The sequence below is a fragment of the Apis laboriosa genome, unplaced genomic scaffold, assembly GCF_014066325.1.
Source record: "Apis laboriosa isolate Shangri-la unplaced genomic scaffold, ASM1406632v1 scaffold20_cov151, whole genome shotgun sequence".
Lineage (NCBI taxonomy): Eukaryota > Metazoa > Arthropoda > Insecta > Hymenoptera > Apidae > Apis > Apis laboriosa.
This window is the reverse complement of record NW_025222327.1, coordinates 464,524-487,717: the sequence shown is the minus strand read 5'-3', so window position 1 is coordinate 487,717 and position 23,194 is coordinate 464,524. Positions and strand designations below refer to the sequence as shown.

At 31.4% G+C, this 23,194-nt stretch overlaps 3 protein-coding genes across 3 annotated transcripts in view; 2 read left to right on the top strand and 1 right to left on the bottom strand.

Moving 5' to 3' along the window:
- The window catches only part of LOC122712740 (semaphorin-1A-like), a 41,595-nt gene extending 34,558 nt beyond the window's left edge, over window positions 1–7,037 (top strand). The window contains exons 8-9 of the mRNA XM_043932588.1: window positions 4,548–4,691; window positions 6,715–7,037. Coding sequence (XP_043788523.1) covers window positions 4,548–4,691; window positions 6,715–7,031 — 461 coding nt within the window. The 3' untranslated portion in view covers window positions 7,032–7,037. The remainder of the gene's footprint in view (window positions 1–4,547; window positions 4,692–6,714) is intronic.
- Window positions 7,038–7,058: 21 nt separating this feature from the next.
- On the top strand, window positions 7,059–9,948 carry LOC122712742. Its single transcript, XM_043932589.1, has one exon. It carries the CDS (start codon window positions 7,206–7,208, stop codon window positions 7,806–7,808), a length of 603 nt encoding a protein of 200 aa, XP_043788524.1. The 5' UTR covers window positions 7,059–7,205; the 3' UTR covers window positions 7,809–9,948.
- Window positions 9,949–19,851: 9,903 nt separating this feature from the next.
- LOC122712753 (sorting nexin-24-like) lies at window positions 19,852–23,031 on the bottom strand. Its single transcript, XM_043932608.1, has 3 exons — window positions 22,604–23,031; window positions 20,677–20,870; window positions 19,852–20,438 (listed from the first exon to the last, which is right to left on the bottom strand). Exons 1-3 carry the CDS (start codon window positions 22,754–22,756, stop codon window positions 20,267–20,269), a joined length of 519 nt encoding a protein of 172 aa, XP_043788543.1. The 5' UTR covers window positions 22,757–23,031; the 3' UTR covers window positions 19,852–20,266.
- Window positions 23,032–23,194: the final 163 nt, after the last annotated feature.

The window sequence follows — 23,194 nt, the reverse complement described above, 5'->3', positions numbered from 1 at the left end:
ACGAAACGGGTGGTACTTGTTGCGCTAACTGGTTACGATCGTTTCTTAAATCCGCGCAGGAACGATAGATTAATTTTAATCGAGTTTGCTGTACTAGTGGCTGGTTGATTATTCGTTGGAAAGAGACTACATGTTTCCGTGTTCCAGAAAGTGAAATTGCTTGTGAAGGTGTCGGTTGTCGTTTTTCTATTTTTTTTTTTTNTTTTTTTTTTTTTTGGAATCGTTTTTGAAGATTTAATTATAGATACGATTTTTTAATTGTTTTAATTATTCTTAATGAAAGATTAATGTAAGATTAAAATTGGTAAGAATTTTTATATAGAAGTATAGAAAAATGAACAGTGGAAAAATTATTATTCATAAGTTTTTATAATATACAAGATTTCTCAATCATTCTCCAATATGTATAATTGGAAGAAAAGTTAAAATACTTTACAAGTATTTTGAAAAATGTTAGAAATAGTTTCGCAACTTAAATAAGATTCGATCCTTTTATGAGTAATTCGATCAAGAATTATTTTTTTATTTTATGCAAACATATAATTATCACAGTAATACGATATCTTTGTATATGGTATTTCATGGTTATAATAGTTAACTACAGTTATAATAGAACTACAAGTGAAATCAAAACTACATTGCATGTAATATGATATGTAATTTCTTGTCTTTCAAGGTTCTCTATTGATGTTACAAGATTGGATTCTTTCAAATGTAACTTAGAAGTATTACATACTCGAATCCTACAAGAATCTAATTTGGAATTTCGAAATTAACTTGTATAATCTTTATAATTTTAAAAACATCATCTCTCCCTTGAATAGTAATCAAATTCTTTGAAGCACATTTTTTTTATATTTGAAATTGATCAAACAAGCACATACACAAGAAAATAAATACTGTCGATGTTAATTAAGATTATCGTTTCATACAAGATTAATTCTTAATATTCTCTTTATTTAAAATATCATATCCAAAACGTATATGCAGATAATAAAGTTTTCTTTGAGAAAAGAGTTTCTGTTAAAAAAAATAAATTAAATCTCGAAGCACAGAGAGAAAGAGCCTTTCAACTTTACTTAAAAGTTAATGCATGTGTAATTTAAAAAAAAATTCCGATATTCATACGTTATAATAAAAAAAAAAAAGGAAAAAGAACGTTCTAATCAAAGACAAGATTGTCTAATTTCTCAGAGTGTTCAGGATTTATTATCACACAACGATAACGATAAATGTCGCCTCGTATCATAAAGCCTCAAATTCGACACGGTACGCGATAACCGTGTTAAATAGAAATGCGAAAGAGCAATTTCCCCAAGAGAACAAATTTCAGCGTGAGCACGATTTGCCAACATTTCGCCCGCAAATGCAAGAACAAGGTGCACACGGCGCGCTTATCATTGAGACACGTATAATTTTCTTAGAGCGCAGACGTGCTCCCGATAAACCCGCGACGGAATAATTTCTAACTGTACGGGCCTTATTCCATCGTTCCACCGTGCAATGCTCGCAGATTGTCCGAGTAACAAGCATTAATCGTAGGGAACCAGTACAACGAACGGTGCTTCGAATTTTTATCGTCGAACAGAGAGCAAAAAGGGAGGGGAGATCTCGTACAACTTGGCCAACGAATGGAAAATTTTCTGTTCTGTTCCGTGTATTAAAATGGAAAAATGGAAATTACGTACGCGATGAGCGGGTTGCATTTTTAATAGCTTGTTTTATAATTGACGAGAGCTTGATTTTCACGGGGAAAATTTCTTTATTTCTATATTTACAAAGAAGAAAAGGAGAAAAATAAAAACAGGGAATGGGTAAACAATATTGCATAAAGTATTTTTAATATCGTTTTGGAATTGAGGAGGAGCTTCATTTTTATTATACTTTGTAGAACAGTGAGTAAAATTCTTGCAAAGATTTATTGAATGCAAAGAATTTTCCACTTCTGTACGAAAGATAAAAAGGATTATGCGAAATATTTTAATATCGTTCCACAATTGATGAGAAATTAATTTTCGCTACACGTCACACATATCCCTTTGTCATAAGACGATAAAGATCTCTTTAACTTGTGAAATACAATTATATTGAAAATATGCGTAAACGATATCGCGATCGAATCGTTCGTCTTCAAAAAAAGACATTTTTAATCCTTTGAAGCTTTGTAAGAAGAAACACAGAATTGTAGCAAATAAGCATATTAATAGCGTTTTCCCTTTGCCATCTTTTTTAACTCTGAAAAAAAAAAAAAAAGAAATGAAAAATTAATCTGATACCGTAATAAAGGAAATATTGAAAATATCCACGGATGATCGTGATCGAATCGTTCATCTTCGAAAGGACATTTCTCTGTTTTGAAGCTCTGTAGGAGGAGATGAGGAATTGCAGCTGTTAATTATGGTTATTATATTACGTCGTTTAAGTTTCACACGACGTTTCCAAGCTTTTGGTATTTCTAGCTTTGTCATAACGCTCATGATTCTTTCTTTACACTTTTATTCGACACAGTAGTGACTGAAATTGTAGATTTCTATCCGATGCTTTATTCTTTTTGAATGCTTTTATTCTTTTAAGACGCTTTGCACGTAACGCATTCGAAAATATTGCCAAGTTCTTTTTATATTAATCAAAATGGCACAAAGAATTTCGAATAGTATTAGATATTATCTTTTTTTTCTTCTTATTTTTATTTATTTTATATTTGCAGAAATATTATGCTCAAAATAAAATATTATAATAGATATTATATTTAGTTTATAGTATAACTTACGTAGAATGGAAAATATGAATCTTTTGCATTTAAACTTGCGATATACATCATCTATCAATATCGAATTTTTGAAACGCATTAAAAATTTCCTGTACAAGTTTTTTTTAGAAAATTTTTAAAGGAATCATACAAACCCATGATAAAAATCTTTTATATTTTCTTGAAATTATCATTAAATTATAATTCCTTGAAATTACTTAAAAATAAAGAATCGCGATATATGTACATTATTATCTATATTCTATATTCTTTCAATCTATCTTCTTTCTTTTAAATACACCAAATAATTTAAAAAGCAAACTATTAATTAGGAAAGAAAACAATTTTTGTTTTCAGTTTTTTAAAACTGTACCAATATCCTTTACCGAAGATACAATTTTTCGCTGGAATTATTAATAAACTTTTCAACTCAATTCGACAGCAATCGATTCATGATATAATTTCAGACACTATTTACAATTTAACCTTACATTTTTATTAAATTATAAAATAATATATTGAAGTAGAAATAAAAAGAATCAAATGAAATTTATTCGTATACGCAACAAAATTTCCTTTCAACTCATCGTATAAAATAAAATTACGGCGTGATTAAATATGTCCAGCCACTGCACGGCGACAAAAGTCGTAAACAGTGACAGTGAAACGGATCCTCGTATCGAGCATCGGGATCAGTAAAAGCGCACACTATCTTTCCCCCCCCCCCCCCCCCCCGATGGTCCCTCCTTCGACCGTGACGACTACTTACGTTTTGCTGCAAACCGCTTAAACCCTTTCACCGTCACCTATACTAACGCTTGCCGCATACGCTCTCTATCTTTGCCACATTGTTTAACAGCCTCGCTTCCCTGCCCACCTTGTGTGCCCACATCGCGTGTTGTTACTCGTTCCACCATCGAGCAACCCGAGTAATATACTCAATGGCAAATACCAAACGGAGTTACGAAATCATTTTGGCCTCCTTTTTTTTAATGGCTAATACGATCGTGCCCAAGCGAATCGTCTTTTTTCCATGTCACTAACTGTTCATGAAACACGATATACAAGTATACCAATTAATAATATCGATTGATTCACGCCTGTGTATACGTTTGATGAGATGCTTTTTTTTTCTTTTTTTTTTTTAGAAGAAGCATTGTTTGAAGTAGCATTTCACGAAATGAAGAATAAAATTGTATTAGTAGTAATATATATATATATATATATATATTAATGGATCGACAGTAAAATTCATTTTTTTTTTTCATCATTTCAGTCTTATAAGCGAGATACATATTGGCGTGGATATTATTAAATAACAATGGTTTCGGTGATTAATATTAATTATTATACGCACTTGCTAATTTTAACTCGATAATTATCTGCCAACGTAATCATTTAAGGATGTATTTAAATTTGAAAAAGGAAAAAACAATTCGCCGATATTGGGTGAACGATATAAATGAGAAAAGTTGGCAGTTAATGCGGAATAAATGTTGCAGAAGTCGATGCAAATCGAAGTCTCCCTTCCCTTCATCACCATATCACAGTTTCGTCGAATCATGATCACGTGACTTAGATTTGCATACGTCTCTCTGGCAATCTGGTATTTTTCAGTCGCATGCAAATTCGGCTCGATACATGGTCAACTATTGAAAACGAGATCAACATTGTATACAATCATTTACTTTTTAACGCTCGGAATATCATTTCTACTTTTTTTTTTTTTTTTCTGTCTACCTTAAACTCGACTTGCCATCTGTGCCCCCGTCATCAAATCAGTGAAATGTTGCTTCAGAGATGGCGAAGCCCGTGCAACCAGCGGTTCTGCCCGAAAACGGGCGAGGCGAGCTGCCCGATGAACGGGACAATGAAATCGTCATCGAGCTGGATCGAGAAAATCAGTACGGTCGTACGCAGCCACGAGCTAACGAGCCTCAAGGTAATCATTTGCGCAATATCCAGATGGTCCACCCACATCTCATGTCACCGACACATTTTTTTTTTTTTCCTCCCTCCGTTTCTTTTGTTCATTAGTCTCTCGATCACACGTTTCCATTTCCCCCCTCCCCACACGCTTTCAATCATCCGATAGGTATACAGGATATCCTGATAGTAGTTTTTCCTGACCAAACTTTCTTTTATGCGCGTTCTATATGGCTATAAATGAGATTAAAAATTGTTGTGTAAACGTTGCAGATCGTTTGAAGCGTTATTAAAAAGTTGTAATGAACGATGCTTCGTCCCCCGATGTATCGTTAGATCTGACGTTAACAGAATTTGTTGTACAACGTTTCTTTCGAGAGGATGATGTATAACCGGTATCTAAATGGCGAGTAATATCGCGATAGGAAAAGTTGGTGATCGATTAAGATAGAATAAAATCGTGTAGAAAGAGTTATGATACAATTTATTGTCTCTTTATAGATGTTATAATGGAAAGTGTGAATATAAATTTATTGCTTTTGTGTGTCATTATAAACATGTATAAACGTGTATTTATTTTCCTTGTATAAGAAGTAAGTGTAATACGAATTATGCATATTTTAGCTATAATTTTTTAATAGAAAAAAAAAGCTCCAAACGATCTACGATTTTCTCTTGTCTATAACCATTATTAAAATACATCGATCAGGAAACGTGGAAACTATCCTGTATACCAACTCAACCACGATCACCAATTCCATTCTGTGCGAACAGTTCGAGCTGGTTCAATCATTCGCGTCACACTGTTGCGGCTCTCCTCGTCTATATGTATCTGTTTCACGTATACAGTGTGTCCTAACTTTGTGCACCGTACTCACTCTGTTGTCTGTAACTAGTTGCACCGACCGGCCTGCCACCTGGTTTTTTTTTTTATTAAGATGTACAGCCAAAATAGAAGGGAAAGAAAACGTGTGAAAAGAGTGTGGGGAGAACGGGACTCGAACCATGAAATTGCGCTTCTGCCGAGGAGGGAATTGCTACTCTGGCTGTGCAACACCCTCCGGCTGGCGATCCAGTTTCGTGATTCGATTTCTTCGTGTCGAATGTAACGGTGAACCCAACGTTCGAAGAAGCTGTTCGAAGAGGCGGGAATAGGACTGATCGGCTATTCACGTACGTTAGATAGAATCGCGCCTTTCGTCCGTGGTTCAAACGGCTCGGCCATTTTACGAGGGATCGTAATCAGAGAGATCGTTCCGACGCGCTTTGACGTTGTCAAAAGCGAAATTTACGGATATCATCCTGATATGTAATATATCGATTGATTCGCTAATTGTACGCTAATTGCGTGATTTTCATCGATGAGCTGATAAAGGGATGAAGGCGATCGCTCCTTCGTTGCTAATTTGATGCGAGATGATGAGGGATCGAAAGGTTTGTACGCTTGTCGAGCGTTCTATGGGAGATTTGTAACTGTTTGGTATAATTAGAGGAGAGATGGATCTGTGGATTGAAATGAACCATTGTACGAGGCTTCGTTCGCGAGGGAACGATTTTCGAACATTGATTGAACATGGAAAAGATAAAACTGCAAAGAAAGAATATTTTGTTTTTATGATTCTACGATTAAAAGAATATACTCAAAATGATAATAATTTTAATTTTTCAACAAAAATCATTTAAGGTTGCATGATTTCACTTTACATGTTAATTTGACAATTTTATAATTCAAACAAAAATTTATTATAGATTTACATTCATATACCCTGAAACGAAGCCACGCACAGAAACTTCATATTTTAAATTCTCTCGTTTCATCGTCTCCAGAATCCAATAGTACCATCAGTTACGAAAAAAAAAAAAAGAAAAGCCCATACAACCTCGTACACCGTACAATCGCGTCCCTTTCTCGGCAAATCTGTTTCCTCTCCCTTTCCTCCTCCCTACCATTTCCTCGAAGAAATATCCCGTGGCCAAGATGAAGAAGCAAATACACACACCTTGTCTCCGCCCGATCACTGATTCAACTTTTATTGCAGACGTGATCGCGACACCGGTGGTGTACTCCGCCCAGACTCTGACCGGTGCCCTGATAGGGACCTGCTTCTTCTCGCTGGTAGCCGGCTTCGCTTCCGGTTTCTGGTTCTCCCAGAGGCTACGGGGCGCACCCTATCCGGAACCATCGGAGCAGCGGCAACAGTTGAACCGGTTGACGGAGAGCTCCGAGTCCCCGGGGTTCAACAACAAATCCATCAACCTTGTGCTGAACGTGCCCCCTAAAAATCCGAACGGGAAGAACGCGAACTCGTCGGCTGAGAACAAGCCGGTGCAGAAGGTGAAGAAGACGTACATATGATATAGAAGACGACACAGGGCCGTCTGAGGCTTGCCGCAGGACCCAACGGGTTCCGGCTCATCTTCTTCCTCCTCTTCCTCCTCCGACCTCGCGGAATCAGACGATCGAAACGACGACGACGACGACGAAGACCCGGACAACGTTGACGAGGAGGGCGATCGGGTCGCCGGTCGCATGGTTGGCGGTGAGCAGCTGGCAAGACACGAGGAGGACGCTTACGAGAGCGTGGCCAGCGAGGGGAGATCGCTCGAGTTCCTCGCCACGCCCAGGGAGGCGGCGACCTACGACTCACGATCTATGTCGAAGATCATCGATTACGGGAGAAGATACGATCACCAGTTTCCTAGCGGTGGGGAGTACACCGAAACAGCGTTAATGGAGCCGGTGAACGGGCTTCAAGATTACAGCAGCAGCAGCGCGAACAGCCTCGACGATCTTTGCCGCGGGCATCGTCAGCGCGCCCTCAACGATTTTAATCGGGGGGACGAGTCGGCGGGCACGCGGGATCACTACATGGTTCCGACCAGAGACCCGAGAGAGTTGAACGAGAGGATCCTTTCCCTGTTCAATCCACAGTTCCTGCCGAATTTCAACGACATGATCATGTACGTTGCGAACCAGTACGACGCCAGACGAAGCCCGCCACCTAGATCGCGCTCGATGGCGGACGGGGAGGATCGATTGTTCAGGCGGTCGAGCAGCTGTCAAAAGAAACGCGTTGGGGCGAGTTCCATGTTCTTCCGCCGTGGATTAACGTACGAAACGGCGCGCAAGTGACAACGGCTGTCCCCTTTCGGATTCAAACGAAGGATAGAACGTTGGGTCGATCGAGTGACGCGCGATAAAACGTAAAAGGAATTACGCTTGAACGCTGTTGTCTTGGCTGCCGACGAAATGGAAGGAGATGCTCGATTGAAGCTTGGAAGATCGACGGGCAACTACTTGGAAGGAAACTGTGACTGGTCGATTGGTTCTTTCTTGGAGAACGGTTCACATAGATGATCGTTCCCCTATCCGATGATCGTCCTTCCTGATGATTAAAGGGAGAAGAACTTTTTGTTCCTTGCGAGTTCACGCAAAGGAAGACCACGATATTATTATTGCATACCTAAGTGTCGGCGTTACCTGAGATGTCTCGAGGATGTGGTGTACTCGAGAGGCACGGATTTCATTTTCGTCGTCGTTCAATACGACCACATGTGTACAGAACGACCGGTACGTTGCAAGGCCACGTGCTTCCGGTGTCACGTGTCGTATCGTCTGATATACATATATGTACCGCGAGAACAGAGACACACGCGTACTTTGGAACTATTTTTTTAAGATAATAATTCACAATTCAGGCTCTCTCCGAATGTCTTAAATATAAGCGCGGCATCGCGTGTCGGACGCTCCAACACAACTTGAGCTAATTTTTGTACAGAATTCGAACGATTTTCGAGTTCTTCCTTTCCGTTTCTCACTAGTACGGCAATGGAGGGAATACATGGGAAATGAAGGGACACACAAAAAAAAAAAAATTGATGGAGTATCAAACAAAGCAAACAACGACGATGGGACAAAGGATCGGACTCGTAACTGTGTAATGTGATACGATCTGAGGAGAGTTCTGTGTTCGTAGCAGTGGCCTGCTTAGGTGCTTAGAACCGCGGTGATTTAAGGACGTAGACGAAGCGTCTTGCCACCACGTTTCTCAAACTACCCTCCGTGAAGAACTTTCGCCCCTCGACCGGGGTAATATAATAGTAACAAGGGAAATAAACTAAACAAGATGAAAAGAAAACTTATCGAACAAGATTCGTTTTACGAGAGAGAAAAAATAAAAAAAGAATCGCTTGCTATGAAACGCTCCTATCAAATTCGCTTTGATCCTAGAGACAAGGTTGAGGATAGTTCAATGATAGTTTAACGAGAATATAATATAAAAAGTTAAGAAGTGTAAAGAGGAGACGATTTTGTAAAGAGAAGAGGTATTTAAAAGAAGGGGTTGAAGTTTGAGAAACGTGATCTCGTGGAGGGACGTTTCGAAAGCATTCGCGGGAGACGAGGCGTGCCTTCCGTATATTAATTGTTGGCAAATTTCTGATCTATAAAAAAAAAAACAGGAACGGGAGAATGCGGCCGGTATAGATTCGGGCAAGTGCCTCATTTATGCGTTTCGTTTAAAAAAAAAAATGAAATATTCGATAGAGGAAGGGGGGAGGGGGGGGAGTGGTGAATATGAAAAAAAAAAAGGGTGAGAAAGAGAGCGAGCGAGAGCGAAAGAGAGAAAGAGAGATTGAGAGAGATATAATAGAGACTTATGTAAGACTTATTCGAAGTATTGTTGTGCACTTATTGCCGTGCTGTGAGTATATTGGTTATTAGCAAGAGAGAATTGTAGTGTTTGAGGCACGAGTACGGTTATTAAAATGAAAAAAAGAAAAAAAAAAAAAAGAAATGAAAATATGGAAGAAACATTTACCGCGTTGTAACGTCTTCGAGAAGTTATGTATTTTTGGCTGGGACGTGTTATAAATCGATTTATAACTGTTTAACGGGCGAGATGTGGAGGTGTATCTTTTTCTCTCTTTTTTTTTTTTTTTTCCTTCTTTTATTTTTAATCCTTAAGATATAATAATGCTGCGTCGCGAATGAATCGCTCGAATGCGATTATCATTTTATTCCAACATGTAAGATAACAATTCTAAGGTTAAGATCAATTTTAATTTTATAAATGTAGAAATGCAAGGTAAAATTTTCGGCATCCGAACTGATAATAATTTTTATACATTCTAAGAAAAATACGCAACAATATTTATTAGTGTAAGTAGGAAAAAAATAATATGAAAGAATTTTTAGTAATTTCGAATTCATGTTTTTACTCTCGTGCATCAATGTTCTTTTTTTCATGAAATATTGAAAAAAAATAATATCTTAAATTTTATTTTATCTCTTTACTAAAAGTATTAACATAATTGACAAATATATTTATCGAATCATCTGAAAAGAAATTATTTTATTCTATTTTAATCATGTATATATACAAATTATTATACTATCGCTACGCTATACTCTAATCAAATTTAAAGCAAAAGAAAATATATCTTCGTAGAAGAGAAAATATTCGAATAATAAAGTATTTAGTAAAAAAAAAAAAAAAATATTTAATAAAATATTTAATAAAGGTAATAAAAGTTCGGATGACAAAAATCCTACCTTAAGAAAATTATAATTCTAAACGAATTGTATAGTTTCAAAAAAATTCAATCTCGTGAATAAGAAAGAAATTAGAGGAACGATTTTTCAGCGAATTTCGCGGAGATCAATCAAGCGAACAAGATAAAATAAATAAATCGAGAAAAAGGCGACTTTTCAGGTTCGGATAAACGCATTCGCGCGATTCGCTTCAGCTGGTATGTATTCCTTAGAGCCGGTACCGCATGTTATCCGACACCTTAGCGAAAACTTGGTAGCGTGTACGACAGTTCTCTACGACAAAGTATTCACGAAGAAAGCTCTGTTCGAAAGGGAGCTCCGTTCGAAAGAAGAAGGGAGAGGAATCTTGGCAAGATGCCTTTGACAATGGCGTAAATCGGTCTTACTTGGGTACAATAGCGAACACTGGGCGTATTTCCTTTACAGCTTAACCGCGGATCGAGTGCCTGTAAGAAGCGGCGGCTAACGTTTGTCCCAGATATCGGGCAAAAAAATGAAAAGAGAACAAAGGGAATATAGATCGAGAACGTGACCGTGATACCACGAAAATAGAGCGATTTATCCAGTTCTTCGTCGAGTTAGCGTGTAAATATAGGAGATGAGAACGATCTCGAGCATTAGCTTTAATCGCGCTTTATAGATTCAGAGGAAGGATGGATTGAGGAGATGTTTAAGAAGAAATAATTTTTAGATTGATTAGAATCTTTAGATCGTTAGATTGTTGTTTAAGGAGACAAAATATAGGTAATAGACTCTTTTCATCGTCGATTCTTCACATCGATGGACAAACGTCCAGCCGCTCTCGTTAACCAACACTGCCGCGCCAATTCTAATAATTCGAAGAACGAAGAACAATAAGACGAGTTCTAAATAAAATACATCGATTTCCACTGATTGTCACTGAGCGTTCCGAGAAAGAGAACGGAAGAGGAGAGATATGAACGATGATCGGATAAAGAGGAATCTTGACACACAAGATACATACATACGTACGTACATAAAGAGAGATCATAATATACGCGTTTTAAAATGATCATTAATAAAGAGATACACACACACACACACACACACAAATACACACATATACATACACGGTTTGAATACGATTGAAGGAACAACGTAGAGAATGGTCTGAAGTTGCGTGGTGGAAGAATGAAGAAAGTCGTGTACATAATATTAAGTAGAAATTGTTTTTTATCGTTGAAATCATTTTAATGCAAGATCGAGAATTTCATTCGTTACGCTACTCGTCACGCGGACAGCAGTGGTACGCATTATTAATATTTACGTATACGTGTATACACGTACGTGTGTGCGCGCGCGTGAATATTTGTATACGTAAATAATTGCATTTTCATTATTACATATACATATATATATATATATATACACACATACATACAATAAAAATATATATATATATATATTTTTTTTTTAATCCGCATAGATAAAAATATACTATACAAACGGAGAAAAAAATGCGCTAAACAAGAGAGGCAGCTAATTACATACTTTTTTCGGCGGTCTTTGTGAAAGTCCGCGATCTTTTCTAATTAAAATTCCGCCGAGCAATCGCGGTGTGTTCTCGTTTAACGTTTTACGAGGAACAATTAACAACCGAGTGTTCGGCAAAAAAAAAAAAAAATATTTTACAAATACGATGTTTATATTATACAAAAAAAAAAAAAAGCATCCAACTTAGGTACCTTGTGTCGAAATGAGAAATTATATATATATATATAATTAAAAATTATATATATATGTGTAATATTTTTATATATATATATATATATATATTATTGGCAGATTGTTATATGCTATAATATTTCTAAATTAGACGAATCGAGGAGGCATATAAATATATATATATATATAAATATTATGGATGTACATGTATACAAAGCGTTTTATTAGAGTTACGTATTGTAAGGACAATTGTACATATTATTACTCCATTTGAAACCTTGACTTCGTCGCGCTACATGTTACAAAATTTCAAGAATTTGCATCATAGATTCTGTTCGATCATGTTTTCCGTCTCTTTTTCTTTTTTTTTTTTTTTTTTTTTTTAATTCGTTTCATTTAATTTTTTAAGACAGAAACGCTTGCACGCTATCCCAATTCGCATCGTGTATCTCATTGTTCATACCCATTATATTCAAATTTCGAATCGAGAGATTTTTTTTTCACGCTAAAAATGTAAGGGATGAGACTTCAAAACGCGACGAAAGTCATGCGTGACGCGAAGATGGTATTTGTGTGGTATTCTGCATATTTGATAAATGCAATTTGTTAAAAATGAATCGATTTTTGACAAATATCAATTCGATCAAAAAATTTATAATTCATAATTTTTTACATTCTCCAAAATCGAGATGATGTATCAATTATTCATGTCGAATTGTCTTCATGGTGAATGTACTTTATTTGGAAATCAAGTATAATTGGTAATTGAATTTTTCAACAATTTACAATTTGGAATGATTAAAATTTCAATAATAAATCAATAAAATCAATTTGTTATACACAATATATTCCTAAAATCCGTAAAGGAACTTGGACGTAAGCTGTTACAAATTTACAAATTAAATTATATCTTCAAAAATATTGCCGAAAAATCAACTATTTTAATTTGATCTATGAATTTAACTATCGCTATATAAAATGCAACAAACACCAAGATACCAATATTGACTCAACGAAAAATCGAATTCCAAAAGCAGAAACTGATTCGAACGAACGTTAACCCGATTCGATGCTAATCTTCCGCACGGTTTGCGTCACGGTTCGAGGGAAGAAATCCGTTTTCCGGTTGGCAAACGAATTCGCAAGAGAGGGAGGGAGTGCAGCCATCTTACTCAGAAAATCGGTCGTACTCATTCTAGAAAAGTTTCGAGGGATTCCACGATATTCTCGCGCGATGGACGAAGTATTCAAACGATTCGAATAAATTGGAACTATTCGAGTTATTCGATTCGACAGGGGACGTTCCCTTCCGTAGAACGACGTAGTAGACGCCCCCTCGATTCTTCCTCTCTCTCTTTCTGTACATTTCCTGAGATTTGAAAGTCGAATTGATCGGGCGATGAGAGATTCACCGAAAATTCACTTGCATACCTGGTACCGGAAACGCGTCACGCGCTAGCGTTAGGATATAACGTAATAAAGATCGCATTAATTAGGTAAAATAAATGCAACATTCCAGGTAGAAGCCCCGGGACTGCCGACCCGGTTGACAAATAGCGGTTAAAAATCGCGTCAATTGGAAGGATTGCGAATCATAGTGTTTTTTCGATATCGTTATTTTTTTTATTATTTTATAATATTATCGAAATATTGAAGAAAATTAGAATTTTTTCATTCCACTTTTACAATTCTTAATCGATAATTTATATCTAACATTTCGATAATTTTTATCAATTTCTTCGAGATATCCTTTGATTTAAGAAATAAATTAAACGTGATTGTAAATTTCTACAAAGGATATAGAAGTTTTTAAATTTATTTAAAAGCAGAAGAATTTAAAATACTTCAATTTATTTTAAAAATTAATAAAAAAGAAATGCTAGAAAATTAGAGAGATGATATTTTGATATTTGAAATCATTTGATATCATATCATATTAAACTTACATTCTTTTTTTTATTTTTAACTTAACGATTGATTATTATTGAAGATTAAAATTTGGAAAACTATTCTATATTAATTTTTCTTAAAATATTAAAAATTCTTTTAATTAAAAGATATAAAGAGCGTAAAGAAGAATTAAAGAAAAATAGAAGAATCACTATGATTCTCAACCCAATCAATCGATATTCTTCTTCACAATTTGTTCTGATAACAAAGAATTTATCTGATATAATTTTTACTATTACAACTTTGCGAATCAAGAACAAATTAAGAATCTAATGTAAGTTAGATTGTAAAGCCAGGCAAGTCCTACGTTTTTTTTTTTTTTATTGATCATGCATTTTTTAGAAAGTATTTTTCTTATTTTTCAAAGTTAAGCGTAATTTTTAATTTCTCTTAGAATTAAATAATAAGAAATCTGCGTGAAGTAGCGTTTTTTTTTATTTTGTAATATCATGTAGCTTCGTTATATATTGTAATTGTAATGATTCCCTTCCCTTTTTGATGTTACGTGATGATTTGAATAAAAATGAAATAATAATTGGAAGAAAGATTCATTGAATTCAAGAAAATTGAATCGATATTCCTTTATAATTAATTATAAATTCGAAAATAGAATGACATAAATAATAATTAATTGAGAATATTAAAAATTAATTGAGAAACTTTATAAAACAAAAAGGATTTGAAGATTTATTGTTTCTTTTTTTATAATGATTTTTTATTTTTTTTATCTTTATATCTTATAATCTTATATTTTCTTATTTGACAATTATTATTAATTGTTTTTATTACATTAAAGATATATTTAAGAAATTAAAAATGAAAATTCTAATGCAATTGATTTAATTCGCTATTTTATCTTCTAGATCCTTTTTACAGATAAATCCTCAATTTAAAAATAATTTTTGTACATGTAAAAATATCATAAAAAATTATGTACAAGTGTGATGTGATTCATGTAATCATAAAAAAATAAGAAAAAATTATACATTAAAACTTTTTTATTTAAATAATTCAATTTTCAATAAAATCACATTGTAGATAGTTAAAATATTTTATCAAATGATATATAATTGATATAATATTTATATAAATACTTCTCTACTTGATAAAAATTCCAATGAAATAGAAATCATAAGTTTATTAAAAATTATAAGATAGATATCATATGTATCATATAAAAATTATATCTTATCGTTAACTATAACTAAGAATAAAATATAAATTTAATTTTTTAAAACATTAAATCTTGAACAAATAAATTTTATATGTCATTTTTTCTTATTTTTTTCATAGCAAATGAATCACTCAACATATGAATCATATTACTTGAATATCTTAACGTTATTCATGTTATTGAAATTTTGACCTGATATATTGAAAAAAAATTACAAAAATGTTACTTTGATATATGGACTTATCAGGCTTTACAATTAACATTTTCCATTATAATTTTAAACATATAATCGTAACAAATAGATATTTTTATAATATCAATTAAAACGTACTGTAATTTATATTTTGCAATATCTACATTTTTGTAAAACATTATCAATATCTATTATATTATTTGTCTTAAAATTATTATCACTAGATAAACCCATTAAGGCAATGTCTCCCAATCTTTTTAGATTAACTATATATTTTAAGATTACTTCGATTTTTGCGATATATATAATAACATAATTTTTAAAATAAAAATTTCTCTTTACCTGAAATGATAATACATTTTAATACTTGTTATATTTGTTTAAAAAATAGAATTAAATCAAAATCAATTTATTTATTTTATTATAATTTTTAATATTAATAAAAGATCCAGTTAATTTTGTTAGACATAATACTTTAAAATCAATAATGATTTTTAATTATCGCATTGATTCACTTTTCTCAATCATGAATCACATTTTCCAATGATATTTATAAATATTAATGAATAAAATAGTTTTCTTTAATAAAACTTTTGCGATACTATTGTGTCGTGATATATCGATTGGGAAATATTGCATTAAAATATAATCTCGATAATAATTTTAAATAATTATAAATGATAAAAATGTATATTTTTCATTATTTGCGTAACAAAATTGTGCTTAACTATTTTGTTCATACTTTAGAAACGATTAGCATGTACATGATAAATACATAGACCTTGGTTCATATGTCATAAATATAAAAAACAATGTTTGATAAAGAAACTACTTATATCAAGAAGAAACTGACATCATCCTGATTTATGTATTTTGTAATTAATCAAGACAAATGCTGAAGATTGGAGTTAAGCGAACACGGATCAGTTAATTTTTATCTGTCCTCAATTTATTTTTAAAAAGAATATTCTCAACTTATAAAAAATATTAGTCTTCTTGCAGAATAGAACTATGATTATTTGTGTGATACAAATTACAAATAATATTTTATAATTATTGTGCAAGAGGACTCAGATTTAATTATATAAAAAAAGTCTCTAATTATCGAATTATGACTATTTATATATTGTTGAAAAATTATAAAAATTCCAAGTTTCATAATTTTGTTAAAATTTCTAAAAATAGACGCAACAAAAACAAAAATTAAATCTTCTACTTTTCAATTCTTTAGATCAATTCTTTTTTTTGATCAAAGGATTGAAATTAAAAACTTTGAAGTTTAATAACTTGTCAAATCACTTTATTCAAATGGTCCTAATTCGACAATCAGGGATTGTAGTTTCTCAAATAATTCTTTATTTTCTTAGAATTCACGAGAAACTACTATGTTCTTAACGACTTTAAAAAGAAAAATGACATATTCTCGTTAATTTATAAAAAAAAAAAAAACTTATTTCATCTAATAGAAAATCGATAGGAAACATTTATCGAATTGAAAAGTGTTTGATTTATATTTACACTACGATAAGATACGAGAGTATGACAAATGAGTAACTATCTAAGTAGTACACGAGTAATACCTAGATCGTGCGTTAAAATGTACGCTATACGTCGAAACAATGGATGGCAGTCCAGGCGCACATGTTTGCTGTGCCAATGCAATGCGTTTTCTGTACATAGTATCGTAGCTCTAATTAATATTAGTTAGAGTGTAGCTGGGATCACGTTGACGTAGACGATGGCATATACATAGATGTAAATCGATAAAGGCACACGAAACGAGTCATCCAACCGCGCCTTTCTATATTATGAACACAAATTAGCTGATGTAATTTTCTTGTAAAAATTGCGATTCGTTCACGCGTCCACTGTTGAAGAAAAGGCAAGGAAAATTATGAATAAAATATTGCGATCAATTAAATGTTACATACTTCGATATTAGGTTTAGTGAAGGGATTTATAAGCAAATAAAATGTTAGTTTAGATTAAATAATAATATTGATTCCATGTTATACGATGTTGTCCAACAAAAATTTCGCAATTTGAGAAATATTTTAACACGTTTATTGGTGATTCAATTTTCAGAATTTCGTGATTTTTGCGTCCTAGATAAATTGGTATTAGATAAATTGGTATTAAGAATTTTGTAAAAATATGTGATACTTGGATTTTAAATGTAGACAATGAACGCGTTATAAATATTTTACAATAGTTTTTAAAACGAATATTTTCTTTATTTTTTTTTTATAAGTTTTAATTAATGTATTTGTTTAAGAACGAAATTTCATTAGTTTTGTAAGTTAATATATCAATGAAAAATATTGATAAAAATTCACGATCGACGCATGAGCGAATACATTAGGGGGATTGTACGGAATATATCTGTTGTTACGCCCAAAAAACGATGATCTACATTTTTAATCCTTTATTTGATACATGCTAAAAATTTAAAAAATTATTAGTGTATAATAGTATAATTTAAAAAACGACCAGAAAAATGCACAAAAAATATTGTTGCTTAAAAATGAAATCATCAAATAAAGGATTAATCTTGTATTATCCAAACAACGCGTGTGAGTCGTATGCACGTCGTTATGAACGTGGATACAAAACTCTTGTTTTGTACAATAATACTCATTACATTTGGAAAAAATTAGTAAGTTAGAGCTTTTTTTCATGTATACATAAGATAATAATACTACGTACATATAGGGATGGTGAGGATGATAATTATCTTAATAACGGCTACCTTGACATATTACAAATAGTATTATTTACTACCATTTAATGCTAATGATTTTTTTGCTACGTTTTAAACGATAAAAAAACGACAGAAATGATTTGACTACATAACGTTTCGAATATTTGCCTTGTGAAACGATGCGCTGACCTACACTGTCCGCGTATTTAATGGCGATCAACAACTCCATTTTATTCTAAGTTATACTACGAGACTTGTACGATATAAGTAACCTTGATTAAGCCTTAGAAATACGTTATTGGTACTGGTAAATATAAAAAAAAAAAAGTCGTGAAAATAACTTTCGCTGTTAAAAGTAAATCCGCATCTTTCTTTTCTATAATATTTTCTTCATTATGTTAGATATACACGTACCCATAGTTTAGATTTTTATGTTCGTTTCGTTTCGAACCATAGAAAATTGTTGAAAAAAAAAGCGAGTCGAATTGAGATTGAACGATCGAATCGAAATTGTGATCGGACCGAATGATTTTGAAAGTTCAACAAACTGCCACGCACGGCCAATAAGCTTCTAAATTACGATAATTAAACATTATGTATTGTTCAATGAATTTTGTATATATCATCAGCTCATAATGAAACAACAGAATCATATTATGAGAAATGGAATGAATCATCTTTCGACTCGTTTGCTCGATACACAATAATTACGATCGCGTAAAGAATGAAAAAGAACGGAACAGGGGAGGGAAAAAAAAAGAAAAGAAACGAAATGTTTGTCAGAAAGGAATGATTCGATACATAATATTCGTAAACGATTAGTTTAGACCGAGGCAGAAGTGCTAGAACCTAAAATCGTCTTACACTTCGCACAAGACTGAGGAGCTTGTATATAATTATACATTTAATGCATTTGATATAAAAATGAAAAAAAAAAAGAAAGGTACGAGGCGTTTACCTTTGGAAGATTCAGTTTATTACCATGACATTAATACTTGTAACAGCATAAAAAAAAGATTGTAAGTTGTACATACAAAAATAAGGTCCTACTATCGCGAATATACATATATGATTACTACCGTTGTCACGGCGTTTCCGGTTTGCATGTGTACCATTTTTCCATGTTTTTCTAAAGAAAAAAAATAATAATAGTGCAAGAAAAGAAAAACGTCGCGACCGTGAAACCGAAAAAAGAGAGATTTCCTATTTTTCAGCAAAAAAAAAAGTCCATCGAAAACAAGAAAACTGCGCGTCGAGTGCAAGACAAACACGCCCGATCCAGTGGACCAAAATGAATTACACCGCCTGAATTCACACATTTTCATGTCTCTGCCCACTTAGCGTTCTATAGACAAATTTAAAATAGATCAGATTAAAGACAGAGACAAACTAAAATCTCGTGGCTATAATTATTCACAATCAGGCACTAGATCAGTCACTTGCTAATCGCGTGATCGCCTATCAGCAGCAGCGACAAAAAATGGATAAAATCGAAAAAATAAAAAAAAAAAAGAAGCGTATATATCGTTGCGTTGTATATCTGACTGGAATCAGTTAAAAACGTGTTTTTTTTTTTCATGATAATAATTATCATTCGATTTAATAGTTGCTTAAAGAATATCATCTCATAAGAAAATGAATGAACGCTGTCCTCGATGCGGAAAAAATACTATTGCGATATATACTTTATTATCTATCGGAAAATAAAATATATCGATGATGGATTTTTAAGTGTCCGTGATTTCCTTTAAACGGTAGTAAACGAATTAATGCGAATAAGAAATACCGCAAGAGATCCGCTTATGAGTTATATTTACATTTACAATCCAAATATCCAGTAAAATTAAATAGAATTAAGATGAATGTCACAAATAATGTAAACTCTGAGAATAATGAGATGAAATAAACAAGACGATGATTCAAATATAACAGAGCGTATATTTTTTCGCATATCTTGAATACACTAATAAGAAATTACTCTTGTTATCTAAATATATCGCAGATTGAGAAAATAATGACTGATTGATTCAAACGCAAGATTGTAAATTCTTTCTTCTTTTCTTCGTTAATCGAAAAGAGATTAGAAATTGTTGCATATAGCGACAATAATGAAATTAAAGACATTAAAATATGTATAAAATGGAAGCACTTATTTCTTCATATGTATATATTTATCGACATACACCCACCGTTTTATCTTTTGCGAGATAAAAATAATGGATAAAAACGGCCTCCTTAATTTTTATGCGATTTATAATAGAGAGCTAAAATTTCCCATAAAATATAGTATTTTTCATGGGAGATATCATTATAAGCAACTTAAGGTAAGCTTCTCAGGACTTATATATTCCGGAAAGCACACCATTAATCACTATATCTGGAAGACTATTCGACGTAGAACCAGACTCAACGTATGGATCGTAATGGAAAGTTAATACAGGTTGATGACTAAAAGCACTGGTGTCAACGTATTGCGAATCTTCCGTATCCTTGTATTGAAACGTACTGAAATAGAATATTTTTATGTTAAGATGATACGAAAAAATAGCATGCAAAAGTAGAATATTTAAGCTTGTAAAAAAAAGTAAATGTTATTTTATAAATTATTATAAAAATTAAAATTTATCTTTTTTCATAAGATATTTAAAATTTATATATTTAATTTTAATATTTTGATTATAATCATAATTATAAATTTATTTATTATTTATATTAAAAAAAAGAATAATAAATATCTACATACTTTTTATATGACACACCTGATGTTCGATCTTCTATGCCCAGAAAATTGAGAACCTGTTGCTTCGTAGTTGAAAGCCTTAACATTTTTTGAATGTACAATTCCAATGCGGCTCGCCTTTGCTCGAGCACTTTTGGCTGGCAATTTCTTACCTTCTTTGGCGGAAACGGAGCAACTTCCGCGTTTTCTTTCTTCAACTGTAATGAAACGAATGTTAATAAACTTTGATGAAATTTGATTGATGCATTAAAACAAATAAATCATCAAAATATGAAGAAAAAAATAAAATTTAAAATGCACAATATTTTATTAATATATTGTCTCTCCAATTTTTTTTAAAAAATCGTATTACAAATAATTTTTATTTATTTTATTTAAAAAAATATTAGAAAAAACTTTCATAGTATGCATATATATATATGTATATTAAATTCACATATAGACATACTATTGGTTTTTAAATATATATATATATATATATATATATATGTACATATTATATTTATATGTATATATTATATGTATATATAATTTTATGCTATAAGTAACTAAAATAAATCAAATAATAATATTGTTGTATAAATTGAATAATTTATTAATATTAAAAATAAATAAAAATATAATTTATACATAGCATATAATTTTAAATTAAAAAAAAAAGTTTGTTTTTTTAGATGTATAAAATTTAATGAATAAATTAAAATTTATACATTATATTATTTAAAATTATACATTATATTATTTAAATTTACATTATATTATTTATATTTTTTTTAGACTTTTAAATTTTTATCTTAACAAATAAATACTTTCTATTCTATCATATTTCTATTATATAGAAGAAATTTTGAATGAATCTAATAAATTTTTTATATAAAAATTTCACAAATTTTAAAATTTCATTAATAATTAATAAAAACGAATTTAATATATATATAACAATAAATGTTTTATATATATATATATTTATAACTTACAATCTGGAACATTACTTCAAATTAATATGTTGTACACACACCTATTAGATATTTTTACTACTTATTTCACTCGCGATTTTTGAGCAATCCAATTGCTCTCTAAAAGAAATCGGAAATTGCATATAGTTATGTAGTATTGTGAAATGTAGTATTTTATAGTGAGTCAATATAAAGAACTCCCAACTACATAAATCATATATCGCTCAAACACTGATGAAATAACGCGTTATTAAAATGATTAATCATATGTTATTGAAAAAATATACTGCATGATAAAATAAAATTAACTTTATTCTTTTTAATTAATTATACATGCATAACATTAAAAACAATTTGATTAAAAAGCAAATAATTAAAATGATTAAATGAAATAAATTTCGAGATACTACCATGTATAAATTTAGTTACAACAAAAACGATTCCAATATGATTCTAAATATAATTTGTAATATAAACACAAGTATTATATGTTATTATATAATCTATATATTTATATATTTATATTTTGTTATATGTATATCTTCATGAATATTGATCTAGGTTATTTATACAAACGAAAGTGAATGGAAAAAGAATATAAAAGAAACATTATCTTTGTTTAGTAAAAAAGATATTAAATAAAAATAAAGATATATCTTATTTTTTTCTTTCTCTATAATATGAAATTTATTAGGAGTACCTTATTAATTTAATTTAATTCTATAATAATTATTTAAATATTATATAGAATAAATATTAACATGATGTCTAAAAATATATTATTTATATATATCAATATTATTATTTCAATATTATTTTTAAAAAATAAAATTAGAAATTAAAAATAAATTAATTAAATGCAAAAAAAATAAGATTTTGTTAGATATATGTTAGATATATGTTTGATATTTTTTTACATAATAAAAATTATATTAATACAAATATTAAGATTGCAATAAAAATAAAATGTATACCGTGCGATGTAACGCGTTAAATTCGCTGTATCTTCTTTCGATAAAATATCGAATACCACTTTCTGATTCCAGAACCTCAATACAGTAAACATAATAGGGCTTGCCGTGTGACACTTCGGCCAAACGGTATCCGCTAATGAAAACTTGATACATTGCATCGCTGGCAATTTTCTAAAATCTTAAAACACTTACGAGAAATAAATAATGCGGTAATAATATGGTAATAAAGTTTAAAAAAACACGAAAAACGTAACACTATATTCTATCATCAAGCACCTGTCAATTCACTATATTGTTGCATGTCGCACGCGAATATTGAAAAATTCACTACTACAAATAAAATGTGCATAAAATAATACCAACTTTTCAAATATATCTTACACTGATAAATTTATTTAGATACGAATAATAAAATCAAAATTCGTTTTAAAAAATCAATATTTCATTTAATTTAATTTATTGAAATCAATCAAAAATAAAAGAATAAATTTATTTAATTTCACTAGTAATATGAAACAATAGTAACAATTGTCTTAACCTTTATTTTAATGCCTTAATGTCTATCTTTTATATTAAGTTTCTTATCTTTGT

Excerpts from the sequence above, each read along its gene's own strand:
- LOC122712742 (XM_043932589.1), top strand. The coding sequence starts at position 7,206 with ATGGTTGGCGGTGAGCAGCTGGCAAGACACGAGGAGGACGCTTACGAG.
- LOC122712753 (XM_043932608.1), bottom strand. The coding sequence starts at position 22,756 with ATGTATCAAGTTTTCATTAGCGGATACCGTTTGGCCGAAGTGTCACAC. Across the intron at positions 20,871-22,603 it reads TTAACGCGTTACATCGCACG|TTGAAGAAAGAAAACGCGGA; the intron begins GTATACATTTTA and ends GTTTCATTACAG. Across the intron at positions 20,439-20,676 it reads TCAGGTGTGTCATATAAAAA|TACGTTTCAATACAAGGATA; the intron begins GTATGTAGATAT and ends ATTCTATTTCAG.